Raw genomic sequence first — 18,098 nt, forward strand, 5'->3', positions numbered from 1 at the left:
GATACAATGCATTTTCAGCCAATCAGACGATTGCACTAGAGTGTTGAAATCTTTGTGAGAGGAATCGTCAAGAGGATTCAGGCTTGAGATGATCTACGTGTTGGCGTTCGCTGGATCATTGCTCCTCCAACAACTTGTGGCTTCAGCGTCAACGACATCCAAAGTCCGACGTGAGATCTTTGCGCTTGATGGTAATGGACAACCAGTGGCGTGGTGGGTAGTCCTCAAACTGCCGTGGCAAGTCCGCGATGCACAGGGCCAGTACATTCCAACGCCGTGTGACTGCGAGAAACCGCAATGTTCCAACGTGAAAATGGACGCCCCCGAGGAGCGGAAACATGGTCTTTGTTATCTATATGCCGACGCGAACAACCCGACATTGCGCCACTTTCGTGATGTCGGATACGATTGCCTAGGCCAGGGGGGCAACGACCCAGTCAGTCACACGTTGCGCCAAGCAAGAAATGCCACATATTGGGCCATTTTCAATGACCAGTTCAACGGGATCGCTGAGAAACTGGACAAGACGCGAGTGTGTTCAGGAGGTGACTTGTTCAACGCCCATGCGAAAGGAGCTGTTGCGTTCGAGCCAAGCACGGGAGGGTATGTGCTGCAAACGTCGACGCCAAACTTTCCAGATCCCACGACTGCCACGTCAGATATTGGCGATGACTTCGTTCGTTTGGGGTGCCAACACGATAACAATGTCGAGTATGCGCAACACTTGTTCGGCATGTCGCTCGCCGAAGGCGCCATCAAGATCATGGGGCAGGGCTGGCAGGCGGCCCGCCTTTGCTCGGCGAATCACTATCGCGACATGCACGAGCTTTTGGCCAGTGACGCATTGCGCCACGCCGACTTAAGGCACCACCCAGTGGCCACTGCGTTGGTCGATTCAAACGCAGCCAACCGTCCGACGACCAACGTCTCGGTAATGACCAAAATCGGATCCGTGCGAATTCGAGGGCTGTTCAAAGACAAGGGATCAGCAGTGCCACCGTGGGCGATGGCCGCGAAGGGGTTTGGGACCGACTTGAGTGTGGCGTCTTGGTGGGACGAAAATTACGGCATCCCCAGTCTTTGCGATGGCGATGTATATGGAGTTGCTCGTGGCGCGTTTTGTTTGACGAACAACCCCCTTTCCCTCCGACCGGACGGCACGTTCCCATTTAACGTTGAAAACCTCATGGATGCAGAGTGAGGACTCTAATTGTCGTGCTCGCGCGAAGTATGGACTTATCATTGGATGTAGGATCGTGTGGCACGGTCCACATGGCGACGCAAAACTAACTTGGTCGTTGCGAGGTGGCCGCGTGCGAGACGGCAACCATGGTACGCCATCATGAAAGCATGACGTCATGTCCAACCTGGCAACGGAATGACGTAGCAAAGTGGGCAGTTGCATCGCCTCGGAGTACCACAAACGCGACATCTCCAGCGCTTTCGATATTCGCCGACTTGAACATGGAAGGCTTTCCATGCTCGAAATCGTGCAATGGGTCCCAAGGAGGACGAGGTGGATCATTCTACGCCATCGAAGACCCTGTCCTTCATTCGAGCTTGGTTGGGATGGTGTCGGGTGTATGTAAATGTCTCCCATCCACTCGACAAGACGACTCATTCGTCACGTTTCGCATGTGCGACAACGGGTGCAAGCACAAGGTGGAAGAGTACTTTGTCAAGAGCGACCTCCCTGCTCTGTCAAATGCAACATCGTCGTTCTGGAGCCGCCAGCATGGCCTCCGACCCATCGCTATCGACAATACCCCACTAGCACTGTCGTGAGGATTATTCCACAGAAAATCCCTCAAATAATTTCGTTTCAATGGCATTATTATCCGGATATCCGGATATTTAGATGAGCGCCACTTTCCCCAGCGACCACAACGCGCGACAAGCGATGGACATTATCGTGGACCGTGTGCGCAAGGAGCTGTCGCAAAAGTATGGACACATGATGGTGCAGTGGTATGAGGCGGTTGACTGGCAGGAGCCTTTGATTCTCGGGCTCATCTCGTTTCACGTCCTCCTCTTCATGGCAATCCTGGTTCTTCGCCACGTGTACATCGTCCAAGTCGTCTTGTTTCTATTCATTTGTGGCACGATTTTCCTCAGCGAACGCCTGAATTCGCTCGGCCGCGTGTATTGGCAATCTTTTGCTTCGCAGAACTACTTTGACGTGAATGGCGTGTTCATGGGCATCTTCGTTGCAGGGCCGCTCCTTGCGATCGGGTTTGTTCAGCTGGCGAGCAACTTGTACAACATGGCCCACATGGTCGTCGCTATCAAACGCCATGAGCTCAAGACGTCACAACATAAGAAACCAGCTAAGAAGGACAATTGAAGCCGTTTTCAAGAATTCATAGTTGAGTCGTGTATTTACTAGTCCATTGCTCATCAATGCATGCGAACATGCTCTATGGGGAGAGTCGACTCCTCAATGCAAATCTCGAACGGGGAATTCCTTTTCCCACAACACGTGCGTGAAGTCATACAAGCCCTTGGTCACCTACGTCAGTCGCACCAACGTTGTGTCAGCACGGAAGTGGTAAAGTCGAAAACCCACCGAAACTTTGTAAGGCGTGGCGTTGAGAGGACGCATGATGTCTTCGCGCATGGTCGCGACTTGTTCCTTGACGTAGTTTCGAATCTCCTCCAAGGATGGAAGGTCGCCGACGATTCCACCATTTTCACCATCCCACACAAGGCTGTGCAGAGGCACAACCGACGACGGTGTTACATTTACACGCACCATCTCGTCGAAAGGGTGACGGCACAGCATCTTGACACCCGGCACCGGGTCAGCTTCTTCGCAACCCATCAAAATGTCCAAAATCGGCGAGCCGTTCGCGCCCTTCAAACGGAATGCCTTCTTGCGGCCAGGAATGGTCACTTTGCTCGGTTCTTGCGACAACTTGATGCGTGGTTGACCAGCAATTTGTACAAGCTTGTACACCATGCCCAGCGCCGGTTGCGCCTGACACGTCACCAAGTGCGTCCCGATGCCGAAGCTGTCGATTTCGTGGCCCTAAATCATTCCGTTGTGAAATGAGACCATGACAACGAGCGAGGGCGAGTGGTACCTGTTCATTCAACGAGTTCAGGACTGCTTCGTTGATGTCATTGCTCGCGACAATCGATAGCGTCTTGAACGACTCAACGTTGAAGGCTTCGGCAGTCTTGACAAACATTCGACGAGCTTCCTTGGACAGGTACGCCAAGTCACCACTGTCGAGGCGAATGCCCATGGGCTACAAATTTGCGATCAACATCGTCCAAACACATAAGGAGGCAACGACGAACTTTGTAGCCGAGCTCGTTCAGCGCCAGCGCGACGCACAAAAAGTTGGGAACTCCAGACTACTAGAATATGAGATTCCCAGCAACAAGGGAATTCGTGTACCGCCAACGTGTCGTATGTGTCGACGAGGCCCAAGAAGGTATGAGGGAACGCCACGGCATACGAAATGAACCCGGCCAATTCACCCTGGACTATGATGAATTTGGAATCGGACGATGGCAATTCGTACGTCATTTGTGTCCAGATAGCCCAACTTGGCGCGGTACGCCAACGTCAATTCCTTCAAGTTGTCGTTGCCAATATGGGTTACTTTGACGTCGTCCAAGTCACGATGGGCTTGGACGAATGCGTGGGCGTGCGTGCCTTTAATAGGAATACCGAAGAGCTTGCCCGCCAACACGTTGCTTGTGCCGTGGAAACCCGCCATGTACGAGTAGCGAGATGCAGAAATACCACCATCGGGACCTTGAGCACGGCGCAATCCGAATTCAAGCAATGTCTTGCCCTTCCCAGCGGCCTTGATGAAGCGAGTCGCATTGGTCGCCATCAAACTCGCATAGTTCAACAAGTTGAGCAGCCCTGTTTCGAGCAGTTGGGTGATACCCAAGTGACCTTCCACCCGCAACACAGGTATGCGCGGGAACGCGATCGTGCCTTCTTTTAGGGCGTGCACCTACAACACAAAAAAGGCCTGTCGCAATCGAGGTCGCGTATCAAGTCCAACGGCACCTTGACATGGGTGCAATCCAGCGTACGCAACCATTCGAAGAATCCATTTTCAGTAGTGGACGGCAGTACGCTTTGCAAGTATTCGATGTCGCAGTCAGTGAATTTGAACGAGTTCAAGAACCCAAGAACCTGCAAGGTGTGTCGGTACGGCCGTCGTTGTCGGGTGTTCGTGATAGGGAGGAATCAGTACCTCTTCCAAGCCAGCAAAGACGGTGAATTCACCTTTGAACGGGTTCTTTCGGAAAAACAGGTCGAAAACCGCCTGCTCTTCATGGCGACCCACCTTCCAGTATGCATATGCCCTATCCTTCGAGATCAACAACGAGTTTATAAGCGGTCACAACGTACGTACATCGTGATCTGGTACAAGTCTGTGAGCAGTGGGGTCACCAGTGCGTTCGTCGGGCGCGCATCCGAGTGGTTCATCTTGTGGTTTGCCATCGCGAGGAAAGGGGGACTTCGACGACGTCGGCGGATTTGAGAATGGCACGGTCGCCAAGGATGGTGTCACATACAACGTACAAACGACATTGTATATTGTACATTCCATACATTGAATATCACTATCAAGCTGTGTGTTCTAATCGAACAAGGATCGTACATTCAAAGGATGTACGTGTACTTTGTCACACAGCAAGGTTTTTCCCAGGAGTACTTCCCCCTCCCCAATTCCATGAAACATGATGACGCGTTGACGTGACACCGAACATGAAAGCCCACATGGCCAGCTACTCTCCGAGGAACAGGGCGACCCCGCCGATGATCCAGCGGGACGGGTCACCCGACACTGGCAATGAGATCTCCACGAGCATGCGCTCTCGCGACGTCGAGTAGTACAGAGGTACCTTGATGAACGTGTCCTTGGCGTACGGCTCTCGTTCTTCTTCTCGCGTGTACGCAACGTAGCACGTCGGGACCGATATGAGTTCTTGGCCGTCGGATGTGGGTTCTTGCAACGTGCCACCTTCAAAGGACGCGCCTTGCAGCAGCATGCCGCCGATGGCAAACCACTCTGTCGTCCCTGACGTCGTTTTGTCCTTCTCCCAGCACGACATGAGCTTCATCCCGTCCATCGAGCACTTGAGTGCTCGCGCAGCTTGTTGGCGCAATGCATTCAAGAATGTCCCTGGTTGCAATACGTCGGAGAGATCGAGGGGCCGGCTAAGCAACGTGCCTTTCGCGCAGTCCTCTTTCCATTCGTTGAGCGCGCGTTTCCGTAACGCGAGTGACCGCAACCACACTTGGACGACTTCGCTCGCCTCCCATCGATTGCTCCACTCCGATGGAACTTGGCCGACGAGCAGTGCCGCTGCGATGGTCTGGATGGCGGGGGTGAGGAGGCCAGTACCGTAGATGACCTTCTTCAGGCTTTGCAGGCTCTGGTTGACCGTCCACGCCAAGTCAGTCGCGGCAGCATTCTCCATCGCGACAAACGCTTCCACAGGGGTCAGCACCTTGTCCTTGGGTATTCCACCCGACGTCGACGCGGGATGATCCAAGTTGAAGCTCGACGTGAGTTTGCCCCAATTTTCAATCAACGGACCAAGGAGCACACGCCACTTTTCTCGATCGAACTTGCTGCTGGCCTGCTCGCTGCTCGTCAGCGTCCGAAGCTGCGCGATAACCGCGGACGATGCCGTGCGCTGGACGGACCGCTCGATGTTGTCGGGCAAGCCAAACGTGCGCGGAGGGTCGTGATCGGGGAGATGGTCAATGACAGCGGTGAAGTCGTCTCGCTGGTCAGTCGACGGCATCTTGACGCCTTTGCACAGCGACGTTTTACCGTTCAGCACATCGTGAGCAAAATACATTTGAAGGTAACACCGAAGAACGCGCAGGTCGTACGGGTTGTCGATGCGTCCGCCGTAGATGGCGTTCTCCATAAGCCCATGGATCGTGTCCCAGTCCATGTCTTTCGCCTGGCTCAAGCTCTCCATGACATTCAAGCCGGCGCGCAAATCCCCAAAACTAAACTCATAAAACTTGGTCCACCCCTGCGGCATGTACGTTCGGCGTTCCTGAAGCAACGAGTGAAAGAACGCCAGCAAGAAGAGCAACTGCATGCGCTGTGGCGTCGTGGGGCCATCGATTTGAAACGTAGCATAGGTGCGCTGAAGGTTCTTTTTGAGCCCAGGCGGCGACTCGAACGTGACTTTGAGGCTCTGCTCGAGGAGAATGAGCGGGAATGCGTCGTGGCTTTCAGTCGTGCACCATAGCCTGAACTTGCGATGCGGTGTGAGGCCGTTCAGTTCCTTCTCCAGCACGACCAGCCACGCCACGACCAAATGCAAGTTCTGAAGGCACAGCCACTCGCCGTTGTCAGCCGTGGACCGCAGCAGCGCCAGCGCTTTTTCTTGCTGGCCGCCGCCCATGGCAACTTCAAAGTAGTGATCGCGCCCAACGATTTCCGTCGCGACTTCCTCGAGTTCTTTGGACGGATCGGCGCCAGCCGTCGTGATGAGGAGGACGGGCGTCACATTCGACGCTTCCGTCATGCAGAGGTCCTTGAGGTCCAACGACGGAGGCGTGAGTGTCTTGACTTTCAAGATGGTGCAAATGAAGGCGTGGATCGCGCTTTGCAGGCGGTCAGGGCGCAGCGCTTGCACGAGGAGTACGCGTTGGAAAGCACTCAGGACCTTGTCAACCTTTTGGTGGTACGCAACTTCGCAATCGATTGCTTTGGACCACCGCAACCACACATCCGACGAGTCAAACTTCAACTGCGACGCGAGTTTCGGAAAAGTGTCGACAAACAAGGTGTAGCTATCGCGGCGGTCGGGCGCGACCCAATCTGGCAAGGCAGACTCTTTCTTGATGTCGGAGAGCAAGTCGCCAACGAAAAACTCCCACTCGTTGTCTTCAAACGCGTCGGGGTGCATGCCATGAATCAAATGCAAACCGAACATGGGGCGGTGCTCCTTGAACAACGATCGACCGACAAACATGAGCACTTTTGTCTCGAGCATTGGCGACAGCCGCATGATGCGGTCTTTCACGTTGCTCACGTCCATCTTGGCCGTCAACGTCGCGCGGAACAGCGCGATGAAACTCGCGAGCGAAAACCGATACATGTGGTTGACGCTGTGCAGCGCTTTGACGAGGAAGAAAAGTCGCGCGCCGTCCCGTGCAAAAGGAGCGTAGATCGCTCGCTGCTCGTCGAGCTCTTCGCTCTTGACCGCCGACTTTTTCAAAGCGCTCTCGATGTCGGCACTCGTCGCCTTGGTTCGCGTCAAGCTCTCGATCAACGTCGTGTTGTCGAGGATATCGCCTTCGGACGTCGCCAGCGCCTCCAGCAACTGCTTCTCCAGTGCGGCCAGCTGGACTTTGAACTCTTCTTCGCTGCGGAGGAGCTCACTCTTTTGCGCTTCGAGCTCAGGCTGCTCGTTTTGAATCGTCACTCCGAGCAACTGCCCTTCCAACCCCGACTTCGTCACGGTAAAGTTCACCACGTTCACGATTGCGCGCGCGTCTGGAGGAAGCTCCGGATCAGGATTCCGAGTCACGAGCACCATGCGAAAGTTGTCGTTGTAGTCGATATCTTTGTCGCCCAAGTGGACGACAAACCGCGGGCCTTGGTGCGTCAAATCCCGGCGGATCAATGGAAACAAGTACGGCTCGACGTAGTCAACTTCGAGCACGACAAGGGTCTTCCCAAAACGCACAGCCTGCTCCACGAACGACACAAACCGAGGTTCTTGCGACTGCACCACAGACAGCGGTCGCGTAGTGTCCTTGGCGAGGTGGGCTTGGAGCCATCCAGTCGCGGCATTTGCCGGATCGATGATGAATGGGGTGCGATCGTTGGTGTAATGCACAACCAGGCCGTTCTCCATACTGAGGTTGTCGGCGGGAAGACCCATGCTCTTCCACGTCAACAGCTCTGATTCGGAGCTCATGAGCTTTCGGTACTCGAACGTTGTGGCCGAGTCCATGGCAGCATCCCATGTCTTGGACACGGCCATCCGCTTGGTTTCAGAGCACTGCCCGAGGAAAATCGTGAATCCAGACGCCATCAAGAGCTTCATCGGGAGCTCCACGACACGCGTTTCGAGCTCCTTGACCTGCGCGGACCACCGCGTTTGCTCGCCGCCGAGCTTTCCCAGCAACCCCTGGGCCTTTTGCAGCGTCGACTCGGCTCTTTCAAGGCCGACACGGAGAATTTCTGCTTCCTTGGTCTTTTCCCCAAAGAGATGTTTCATTTCGTCAACTTTGACGTCGATTGCCTTGAGCTCGCTTTCGCACGAGAGCAGACGCGCTTGGGACGCTTCCAGTGACCGCTTCGCTTCAGCCAGGTCGGCCTCGAGCGGCTCGATCTTGGCGATCACGATGCTGTACTTCATATTGGCTTTCACCCACGCCGCCAACGGGGCCGCCGCGACACTGACACGGTAGATGTTTTCGTGCTCGAACGACGCGGATTTTGCCTTGAGAAGTTTGGTCACAGCCTTGGAAATGTCGGGCGTGATGCGGCGTGTGTCGTAGTTCTGAATGTCTTCCTTCACGCCGCGATTCCCGAGGAATTTCTTCATCGAGTTCCACGACGTGTCTTGGATCCCGAGCAGCATGAGCACAGCGGACAAGACGTCGTGAATTGGCTCCGGTGGCATCTTGAGCGATCGGATTTCGTTGATGTTATCGCTCTTAATGTTCCCGACGGCCTGCTTGGCGGACTCGAGGACGGGCGTGATGTCGCTCAGCTCGTCTTCAATCTCTCGTTTCCGCGCATTCGTCGCTTCCTCTGCTTTGGCAAGTTGTTTCTTGAGGTCTTCGACTTCGCGGCGATTCCCCGACGCACGATCCAATGCGCGCTTAATTTCGTCCATCGCTTCGTCTGCACTCACTTGCGCGGCACTGAGCTCCTTTTTCTTGATCCCAGCCGATCGGCTCAAGTCGTCGACGGTCGTGCTGGCCTCGACGAGCTTGGACAGCCCACTCTTCAAGTGCTTCACTTCAGTCACGAGCTGCTTGGACTTCTCCGTATACAACACTTGCCACGTCTGGAGGAAGCTGATGAACTCGCGCGGCGTCGCGCCGTCGGCTTGAACGGATTCATAGATCAAGTGCACCATGTTGAGCAAATGCACCTTTTGTACTTCGTCGTGGAGGAGCTCGGACGACGTAAGGAGCATCTCGGGAATCTTCTTGAGACTCGCAGCGCTCCACGCTCCCATCCACACGATCGTGGCACGCGTGTACAGCGCCGGGTTGCTTTCGCATCGCCGGACAAACTGACCATGCCGCGAGTCCATCCCGAGCACGATGTGGAGGAAAGTTTGCACCCGTGCGACGAAGAACTCGTACACCGTGCGGTATGCAATCGTGGACTCCATCATTTTCTCCTTGAGCGGACCAAGGAGCGGCTCAAGCTCTTCGTGCGTGTACAGACCAGGGACTTCGCCGGCACTCAGGAGCGAGTTGGTCAGCTCCAGGATCGCGTCCTCGACGAAGTGGTGGTCTTCCAGGTACAACACAGTGTGCTGACCTTCGACGCCGGCACTGAGGAGCACCGTCTTGAGGTCGACCTTGAACTCCCCCGAGTTGTAGTTGCGCGTCAGGTTGGGCGTGAATAGCTTGTAGCCCAGCATGTGGGCAATCAAGGTCGTGGCAGTGCGGCGGCCGACGCCAGACTGGCCGATCAAGAGCATGGACCCACCGGCCTCGGACAGGACGCGGTCCACGATGGCGACGTGGTCGAGAATCTCGTCAAACAACAGCATGTGGAGCTCCTTTTCTTCCCGCTCGTACAAGACCATGCCTTGCGCGACAACATGGGAAAAGTCGTCCGTGGCCATCCGTCGCAAGGGCACAAGCGCGAGCTCGTCGTCCGGCCGCTTTTGTCCGAGTGACGTAAAGTACGCATCTTGCAGCTTGGCGTGGTGGCGCCATTGGGTTTTTAAGATCGTGTTGAGGGCCGAGTCGAACTTGGCTTTCGAGTCGGCGTCCACGAGGCGATCTCGAAAGAGGCGCCGCGCTTCGTACGCCAGCACATCGAGAACTTCTTCGCCGGACAAGTCGTACCGAAGCAAACCGAATGTCCACCGCGTCAAGTCGCGCGGCGTGAACAGGTAGTGCCGGTGGTCATCCACACTAAACTTGGATCGAATGCTTTCGTAGAGCTCGACCATGGACCGGGCGAGCTTTTCCCGATGGGGGGCTTCTTGTAGCGCACTCACAGCCTCGAGGAACGTCGAGTACACGGCAGTCAACTCGTCGCCCGTCGGGTAGTCCATGTATGCCACACGCACGATCGCAGTGAAACGAGTGGACAGGACGTGCCGGCCGACCGTCGTCGCAGCATTCATCGACGCGACAATCTGAATCCGCTCGATGCCCAAGAATTCAAGGTTTGGGTCGTAGAAGCCCTCGAACGTGATGAGCTGCTGTAAGAACGCTATCAGCATGCACGTGTCGTACTGGTCCGGCTTGGGCAAGTTAATGTCCTTGAGATAGAGCACGAGTCGGTCGCCGTCACGTGGTCGGTACACGCGGCCTTTGTTGGTCGAGAACAGCGAGCAGCTCTGTGCAATCTTGGCGATGACGTGGTCAGCTGTGGTTTGAGCATTGCAATGCAACACGCTAAAGCTGGCGCCCTTGACTGCCGAGAACGCTTGGCGAATTAACATGTTCTTCCCCGCGCCTTCTGGTCCGACCAAAATGAAAGGCGACATCCTGTCCACCCACGGCGCCACCGTGTGCAGGCCTCGTTGCATGCTGATCGTTTGAATCACAGACGTCGCGGTTACGGTCGGCGAGTTGCCGTCGTAAGTCGTGCGCTTCGTCTCGTAGGCTGTAAAGGTCGATCCCGAACAAAAGCAGTCGAGTGGAGCGCTTATGTCCGGCGGCCGTTCGTTGGAAAAGAGAAAGACAGACTTGGCAAACACGGCGCGATGGGCCAGTGACAAGTTGGCGCCAAGGCCTCGGATCAGCGCAACCACGAATTCGGACCGGGTCGTTGCCCCCGACACGTGGGAGAGTCCGTTCATGATGGTCCCGACCGTGGTCGTGGCTACCGTTTTGTCGAACTTGGCGATTTCGTCCATGGCTAGCACAAACAGTTCATCGATCCACTTGGACAAGTTTGCACTGTCCGGCTGCGTTTTCAGCCACTGGGTCACGAGCCGCTTCATGTCCATGTCCTACACACGATAGCACGATCAGGAGGTGTCGGTCGACGTGAATGCGTCCTTACTTCGTCCGACAGGAAGATCATGCCCATGCGGGAAATCGTCGCGGGCGAAGCAAAGCGCAGATCGTTCGTCTCAAAAATAAAGTTGACGTTCGGTCCAAAGTTGATGCGTTCGCCGTTGGGGAGCGTGAGCAAGTGGTTGTCGTCAAGGACAGAGTTGAGTGACTCGATCCACTCGGGATCGACGTCGCCGTCGCAAACGATCCACGACCGCGTTGTTTCAGGCTCCTTAACTACCTTTCGCGCCGCATCTGTCAGCACACCATCGTGCCACTCGCGCGTGTCGAGGTCCATGTGGCCCAAGAGGCGCTCGCGAGGCATCGACTTGGGATTCATCACGTACGTCTTGACCAACTGGCCGCACTGGACCATGGCCATTTGAAGGACCTGCCACACCGTGCTCTTTCCGCTTCCCGACGGACCCACGACGACGCATCCCATGCGCTGGTCCAAGCTTTCCTTGAGCTGGAGCATCTTGCGAATTTGAATGTCGTCCACTTGGCAGCAAAACGGCTTCTTCTCCATGACATCGCGAATGGCCGCTTCGAGATCGCCCCCAGAAATGTCGGCCGACTCAATGCCTGGAAACACGTCCCCAATGAGAGCGAGGAACCGTTGCGAATCGCCAAACGTTAACTTGGACAGCGTGTTGATGCGCACGGCCTTGATCAAGATCTCCGTTTCCTGTGCTCCTGTCATGCGACCTGACACTTGCTTCTTGGCGAGCTGCAGCAGCTTCCCCGCGGTACTGAGCACCGCCTTCAGAGCCCGAAGGCCCCAATCGTAATGCTGCTGTGGCGTGAGGAGCTGTCGGCTCAGTGTGTACAACGAAACGACCTTGGACGCAATGTCCTTGGCCTCACTGAACCCTTCCGACGACAGCACGACTTCAGCAATCAAGTTGTTGTCCGGTCGGCCCATCGCTACCGGTCGAAAGAGCGCTTTCAAGTTGTCTGGCAACTTCGAGCGCCCGCCGTAGCCCTTCCCAGCCGGATTGAGTGTCACGAAAATGCCGGCATTAAAGTCGACGTCGACGTGACGATGGAGCAGCGTGATCGACGTCACGTGGTTCTTTATGGCGTCTTGAATGAGCTGGATTTGCTGTGAGATGGCACTGAGTTGATCCTCCTTGAGACGGTTAAACTCATCGAAGCACCCCCACGCACCGCACTTGACGAGCCCGATGAAAATGCGCCCCATGCTTTGGAAGTCAATGCCTTCATCGCAGTTAAACACGAGCACCTGGCGACCGAACTGGCCCCCGAGCGCCTTCACGCTCTCCGTTTTGCCCGTCCCAGCAGGGCCGTACGGGTTTCCACCAAAGCCCATGTGCATCCCCTGCGTCAGCGTTAAGTAGCACTTGTCCGTCAACGGTGTGTGGACGAGCTTCGGTGCATTGCCCTGGTACTCGTACGTGTAGTTGAACACGGCGTCGTTCATCTTGATCACGCACTGGTGCGACTTGTCTAGGTAAAACCGGAGCTGCTTTTGCCACTGCCAGTCCGTGAGCGATCGAGTGTTGACGAGTTGTTCGCACACGTCGATGTGGTGCACCAGGTCGAGCACGAGCGCTTTCACCTTGAGATGCATGAGCGGTTCTTGGCTCAGGTCCAACGATGTCAGCTCGCGAAGCGTGTCTTGGAGCGTCGCCTTGAGTTCCGGCACTGTGCCATTCTTGATGGCGGCTTCGCATTGCGAATTGAATCGGATCTGCTCCGCCAGACACAGCACTTGAGACGGATATTCAGCGTAGTCTGGGCTGGCCGAGTTTGTTGCTTTCACGACCAACAGCTTGAGCGTTTTGCGCATCTCAGCGGTCAGCGCTTCGAGCCACTCTTCGACCGCGCTCGTGATGGTGACGGGCGAGTTCAGCGGGACCTTTTCCTGAGCGCTGCTGCACATGGCGACGATCTGGTCCTTCTTTTCACTGAATTCGACGCGGTGGATGCCTTGGTACAGCTTCTTCAAATGCGTTTGAATGACCGCCGGGTTTTGCGACTGCCCAAGGATCTCGAGCAAGTCTTCGTCCCCGATAAAGTAAAACCGGGGAAACCGGGACCGCTTTTCCTCCAAAAAGTCGGCGAGCGCCTTCTGGCATCGCTCCAGTTGGTCCACCATCGTCGTCAAGCGATCCTGCAGCTGCGGGAACAACATGTCGTCCGCCAAGTTGAATAGCTTCGGGTCGGTCTCGACCGACCCCATGATGTCGCGAAACTCGTCGTCCACTCGCTTGAACCGGGTCGCTTCCGACGGTAGCGCGCCCTTGCCAAAGATCGGCTCCAGGTACACCCACTTGCGCTGGATGATGTTGAGCTGAACGAGGCACTGGTCTAGCAGCGCCATCTTGGTCTCGAACTGACTCGCCTGGTCGGCAAATGGCTTGAAGAACTGCGATTCCTTGAGCGAAGCCAACAGCGACTGGTTGTCGCCGAGTTGGAGCGTAATGTCTACACTCGGCAAAGCATCAAACTCACATCCATCCTCAACCATATCACGACCATACCTTTCCAATCCTTGATGATGCAGCACGTTTTGCCGTCTTGCTCGTGCTGCAGCAGCGACAGCTCCGCCGTTTGAGTCCACGCCCTGAGCTCTTGCAATGCATCGCGAATGGTGACTTCCCCTTGAGCGCGGGCATGAAGGACTTTGACGAATTGAAGGGTAGCTTGGGCTTCCAGCACGTCCAGGCATTGCAAGAAATGGCCCACGGTCAACTGCACCAGCGAGACGCCCTTGGCCAGGCCGAGTTTGTGGAAGAGCTGTGTCCAATGCTCTTCCTTGAATGGATCCCCCCGACACAACTTCAGCGTTGGCATCGCGCGCTTGATGTGTCCGCAGTGGTCCAAGATTCGATCCACGACTCCCGTATGCTCCATCGCTTTGAGTTTGTCGGCCCACTTGGCCGCCACGTCCGCCAAGTCGAAGATTTTTTCTCGAAACGTGATCCAGTCGTTCTTGGCCATCGCGTCGATTTCCGCGTTGTACTCCTTATACAGGGACCAGTTGACTTCCACGCGCGTGATGTCGGCTTCGAGCGCCGGGACGCCTACGACAAGACACCACGTCACGATTCCAATCCGCTCGAGGACGAGATGGGTTGCTACCGTCAAACTGCGGCAATGGCATCTGGAACGTCGTGCAGTTGTCGACAAGCACCTTGGATCGATTGACAATGTCGTTGAACTGGTCGCGCCACTCGACGATGGCATCGTAAATTTTGTTGACCGAGCTGTCATCCCACGTCGAGACTTCGGTTGGTTTGAGAGTGTTCCACCGCTGCGAGAACTTTTCAATCTCTTGGTTGCACTCGATGATCTTGGTTTCGATGTCGCCCTTGAGGCTCTCCCGCTGCTCTTCGATCATTTCGTTGAACGCTTCCAGCGCAATGTCAAAGTTTTCCCACTTGGAAGGGATCTGGGATAGCCGAAACACGACGTCGCTCGTGTCGATGCTTCCGCCCGCCGAGCTCAGGAGGAGCGTCTTTTTCTTCTCCGCCTTTTGCACCAGCGCCTGGAACGTGCCCTTTTGGCCATCGATCACCTTCCACTCGTTCTTGGCGAGCCCGATTTCTTCAATGCTGTGCGGCCGCTTGTTGAGCTTGTCCATGGACGTGTCGAGGAACTCCTCAACGTGCTTGAGATGGCCCGTCAGGCTCTTTCGAAGACTCAACAGGAGGCTGTCCTGTAGCCGACTCAAATACTCGTCCAAGCTCGACTTGAACGGGACAAGTGATACGCTGACACAGTCGACTTTGACAAAGTCTGGAATTTTGTCGCTGTCCTTGCGCTTGGCCTTGAGCGTCTTCAGGTTCATGTCCCAGTCCGCGACGTCGGTCAGCATGCTGTCGAGCATCGCGTCCAGGTCGGTCGCGCACGTCAGATATGTCCATGCGTCGTAGTCCTTGGTCACGGCCTCCAGCTTGGCGAAGAGCAGCTCCCCGTTCTTGTACACCTGAACAATGTTGGCGGCATTCATATCGCACATTGAAGCAAACACGGACGGGTTGGCAAACCCTTTGAACATGGCGGGACGCCCGATGAACTTTTTCATGGCTTTGTAGTAGTTGGCCCGCAGATCTTCGATCGGTGGCTTGAACGCGAGCGGGCCACGTTGCGGAAACACGAGCTCGACTTTGATTTCCGGCAGATTCTCGTTGAGGCTTTCAAGGCCGATCTGGTACCCCGCTTCCAGGACCTTGTACAACTGGTGGTCCCAGAAGAGCAGCCACTTTTTTGTGAGCGTCGCGTCGTACTTTTTAATGGACGTCGTCACAAACGCCTTGATCGAGTCGAATTTATCTTTCCACTTCTCTGGGTACCGCAGCAAGTCAACGTCCATGAGGACGACGAGCTCCTCAGCCACCTTGTCGTGGGCTCGACGCAGCTTGCGGTTCTCCACCGAGAGCGCGTCGGCCGCTTGCTGCAGCTGCCGCACATACTCCTCGCACTCGTCCAGGTTGTTCCAGGTCACATCGACCTGCTTGGGTTTTGACGTTTTTGTCGACGTCGAGGATTGCTTGACCCCCGGGCGGCGCACGATGTCCTCGAACGCGACGAGAGCGTCCAGAAGCATCGGCTTTTGTTCGTCGATGATTTGGCTCTCCATGTTGTTGTAAAAATTGGCAACTTTCTTCAACGTGACGCCGTATCGGTAGTACTTTTCCGCTTCGAGGGCCACTTGGAGGACGCGAGGTGGCACCCACGGCGGATGGTGCTTGCTGCCGGGGTCCGTTGCGTTGAGCTCTGTCAGCTGGCGAACGTCACGCAAGAGCGTGACCAGGAACTCGCTGTAGTTGACTGTTAGGAGCCCAGATTTGTCGATCTCCATGAGACGACCACTGAGTTTCAACGATGACTCCGTCGAGCTCAAGTTCTCTTCGACCTCGTCTTGCCACGACCGAATGTGCTCGGTAATGGTGCCATGAATCTTCTGGAGCATTTGGTCCCCGGCCTTACGTAAGCCGGGGAATCCGGGCAAGTCTTCAAGGACGGTCGTCGCCAGGGTCATGATGGTCGTGATGCGGTTCGTGAGCATGGTACCCCACACGATGTAGTTGACCTTTGACGACAGATTTTTCCCGCACGGCGCGTCTTCATTCGCGCGAGTCTCAAAATCGCTGCCGAGCTGGTCGATCTGGGCTAGGATTTGGGCGAGGAGCGTATCCCGCTCGCCCGACAAGACGCGACTGATTGCCGGGCGTTTGAGCAGCGCACGATATTGCTGCAAATACCGCAGTGCTGTCGTGGGCTTGCTCAAGACAGACGCCATGCGCTCGCGCAAGTTGGTCCCTGCTTGCGCTTCCATCGGCGCCAACAGCGCCTCGAACTCGTCGACTGTGCTTTGCCAAGCCTTCACCGTATACGGGTTATACTGGAGCGGCTGGACGCGGTCAAACACATCAAAGCACGACGCGTTCAGCGCTTTGTCGTTGCACAGAGACATGAGCTCTTCGAATGTCGTGCGCACGCGAAGCACTTCTTCCAGGCGCTTCATGAGCGGTGGCAAGATCACGTCGTTGTGGGGGCGGCCATCCCAGGGGTGCTCAGCATACGACGGCCAGAACGTCCCTGTGAGTTGCTCCATATGCTCAATCCACTTTTCACACAGCAAGATCGACTGCGTCAGGGCAACTTGTACCGCGTGGTACGGACCTTTCCACACGTTCAGCGCGCCAGCTTTAAGCACAATAAAGCTATCATGGAAACGCAACATGAGCGAAATGTCGATAGATGCATATCGTACCTGTTGAGAGCGTGGTCAACGAGGCCAAAGAAGTGCACCATGCGCTTTTGAGGGTACTGCGCAGCGCCTTCCAAATCGGCGCGCCAAATATCATCCACCGTGTTGTTGGTGTCGTCCAGGAGTTCCGACATGTCATCGAAAGACAACGCGTCCAGTGTGCCGTATCGCGACTGAATCGCATCGAGCGAGCTCGTGAACTTGGAGCTGCGCTCGCGATCGCGGCCCGTCATGTGGTTTTCCCAAAACTGAACCTCGTCTTGAATAGTCACAATACCAAACAAGCTGATGTCGCCACCTTTTTCGTCTCCCTTTTCTCGCACCGTAGTCTGGAGTCCGGCGTCGAGCTCGAGCAAAACGTCCTTGAGCTTCTGAGAAAGACTTCCGCTGCCGCCGTTCAGCAGAAGCGGAGCGTAGATTTTATTCACGGACTGAAACAAGCTGTAGAGAGGAGAGTTTGTCATCGACGACACCTGAATGTTCGTCGACAGATTGTCTGAAGTGAGCGGTTGCGGCAGCGTTTTGACGAGCAAAACAGCCTGGGACACACCCTCCGCTGCGTTATTATTGTCGTCCCATTGAACAGACGTCGACAACGACATCTTCTTGTCGGCACCCAGACGTACTTGGAGCAAACCGCAGGCTGTGTCGTCCAAAAACGACGCGAGGGCTTTGTCGTCATGGATTTGATTCACGTCAGCACCTTTATCGCGCCACATCGACTCGAGCAGCTGAAGGACATACGACCGGCGCACATCCTCGCCTTCGCGTCCCATCTTCTCGCCAGTGTTCCAAATGGTGACTGTTGAAGGTGCAGCAAACGTGGGAACAGACACTATTCGGATAATATCCGGATATGACGTCAATGGGTCTGCTCTCGTCGCAGGAGCAACGCCCTGCAGCACCTAATTAACAGAGGCTACCACGATCACTGGGATGGAATAAACTGCGCTGAGCGGTTTATTGGCAACTTTAGTCAATGCACTCGGGCCGATCGTGGTGAACGGAATGGTCGTGCCCTTCTGAATTCATCTGGAGTGATTGTAATTGGTGTACTTTATCGAATGGCTTGGAACCGCCATGAAAATGACGGTTGCCATGGAATATAGAATTAGACAGTTTAACGTGGTAACAAGCAATAAA

General features: G+C 55.5%; 4 protein-coding genes across 4 annotated transcripts; 2 read left to right on the forward strand and 2 right to left on the reverse strand.

The window, feature by feature from the left end:
- The first annotated feature begins 51 nt into the window (after positions 1-51).
- H310_00977 (hypothetical protein) lies at positions 52-1,843 on the forward strand. The gene is made up of 3 exons (XM_008863966.1): positions 52-1,197; positions 1,253-1,332; positions 1,388-1,843. Exons 1-3 carry the CDS (start codon positions 89-91, stop codon positions 1,783-1,785), a joined length of 1,587 nt encoding a protein of 528 aa, XP_008862188.1. The 5' UTR covers positions 52-88; the 3' UTR covers positions 1,786-1,843.
- H310_00978 (nicotinate phosphoribosyltransferase) lies at positions 1,805-4,528 on the reverse strand. The gene is made up of 9 exons (XM_008863967.1): positions 4,383-4,528; positions 4,221-4,332; positions 4,031-4,159; positions 3,531-3,974; positions 3,404-3,487; positions 3,304-3,360; positions 3,084-3,251; positions 2,567-3,028; positions 1,805-2,509 (listed from the first exon to the last, which is right to left on the reverse strand). The coding sequence occupies exons 1-9, from the start codon at positions 4,469-4,471 to the stop codon at positions 2,438-2,440; spliced, it is 1,617 nt and encodes a 538-aa protein (XP_008862189.1). The 5' UTR covers positions 4,472-4,528; the 3' UTR covers positions 1,805-2,437.
- On the forward strand, positions 1,864-2,453 carry H310_00979 (hypothetical protein). The gene has a single exon (XM_008863968.1). The coding sequence runs from the start codon at positions 1,901-1,903 to the stop codon at positions 2,342-2,344; it is 444 nt and encodes a 147-aa protein (XP_008862190.1). The 5' UTR covers positions 1,864-1,900; the 3' UTR covers positions 2,345-2,453.
- H310_00980 (hypothetical protein) lies at positions 4,527-17,748 on the reverse strand. The gene is made up of 5 exons (XM_008863969.1): positions 16,959-17,748; positions 14,321-16,908; positions 13,720-14,262; positions 11,220-13,663; positions 4,527-11,166 (listed from the first exon to the last, which is right to left on the reverse strand). Exons 1-5 carry the CDS (start codon positions 17,729-17,731, stop codon positions 4,759-4,761), a joined length of 12,756 nt encoding a protein of 4,251 aa, XP_008862191.1. The 5' UTR covers positions 17,732-17,748; the 3' UTR covers positions 4,527-4,758.
- Positions 17,749-18,098: the final 350 nt, after the last annotated feature.

This window comes from Aphanomyces invadans (assembly GCF_000520115.1).
Source record: "Aphanomyces invadans strain NJM9701 unplaced genomic scaffold supercont1.2, whole genome shotgun sequence".
NCBI lineage: Eukaryota > Oomycota > Saprolegniomycetes > Saprolegniales > Verrucalvaceae > Aphanomyces > Aphanomyces invadans.

Bases quoted from the DNA above. Each gene is read 5' to 3' on its own strand.
- H310_00977 (XM_008863966.1), top strand. From the start codon at position 89: ATGATCTACGTGTTGGCGTTCGCTGGATCATTGCTCCTCCAACAACTT. The intron at 1,198-1,252 runs GTGAGGACTCTA...CATTGGATGTAG, and splicing joins GAAAACCTCATGGATGCAGA to GATCGTGTGGCACGGTCCAC. The intron at 1,333-1,387 runs GTACGCCATCAT...GGAATGACGTAG, and splicing joins CGTGCGAGACGGCAACCATG to CAAAGTGGGCAGTTGCATCG.
- H310_00979 (XM_008863968.1), top strand. From the start codon at position 1,901: ATGGACATTATCGTGGACCGTGTGCGCAAGGAGCTGTCGCAAAAGTAT.
- H310_00978 (XM_008863967.1), bottom strand. From the start codon at position 4,471: ATGGCAAACCACAAGATGAACCACTCGGATGCGCGCCCGACGAACGCA. The intron at 3,488-3,530 runs GTACGAATTGCC...ATCATAGTCCAG, and splicing joins GCTATCTGGACACAAATGAC to GGTGAATTGGCCGGGTTCAT. The intron at 3,361-3,403 runs GTACACGAATTC...ATATTCTAGTAG, and splicing joins ACACATACGACACGTTGGCG to TCTGGAGTTCCCAACTTTTT.
- H310_00980 (XM_008863969.1), bottom strand. From the start codon at position 17,731: ATGGGACGCGAAGGCGAGGATGTGCGCCGGTCGTATGTCCTTCAGCTG. The intron at 16,909-16,958 runs GTACGATATGCA...TTTCCATGATAG, and splicing joins GTTGACCACGCTCTCAACAG to CTTTATTGTGCTTAAAGCTG. The intron at 11,167-11,219 runs GTAAGGACGCAT...TATCGTGTGTAG, and splicing joins TGATCTTCCTGTCGGACGAA to GACATGGACATGAAGCGGCT.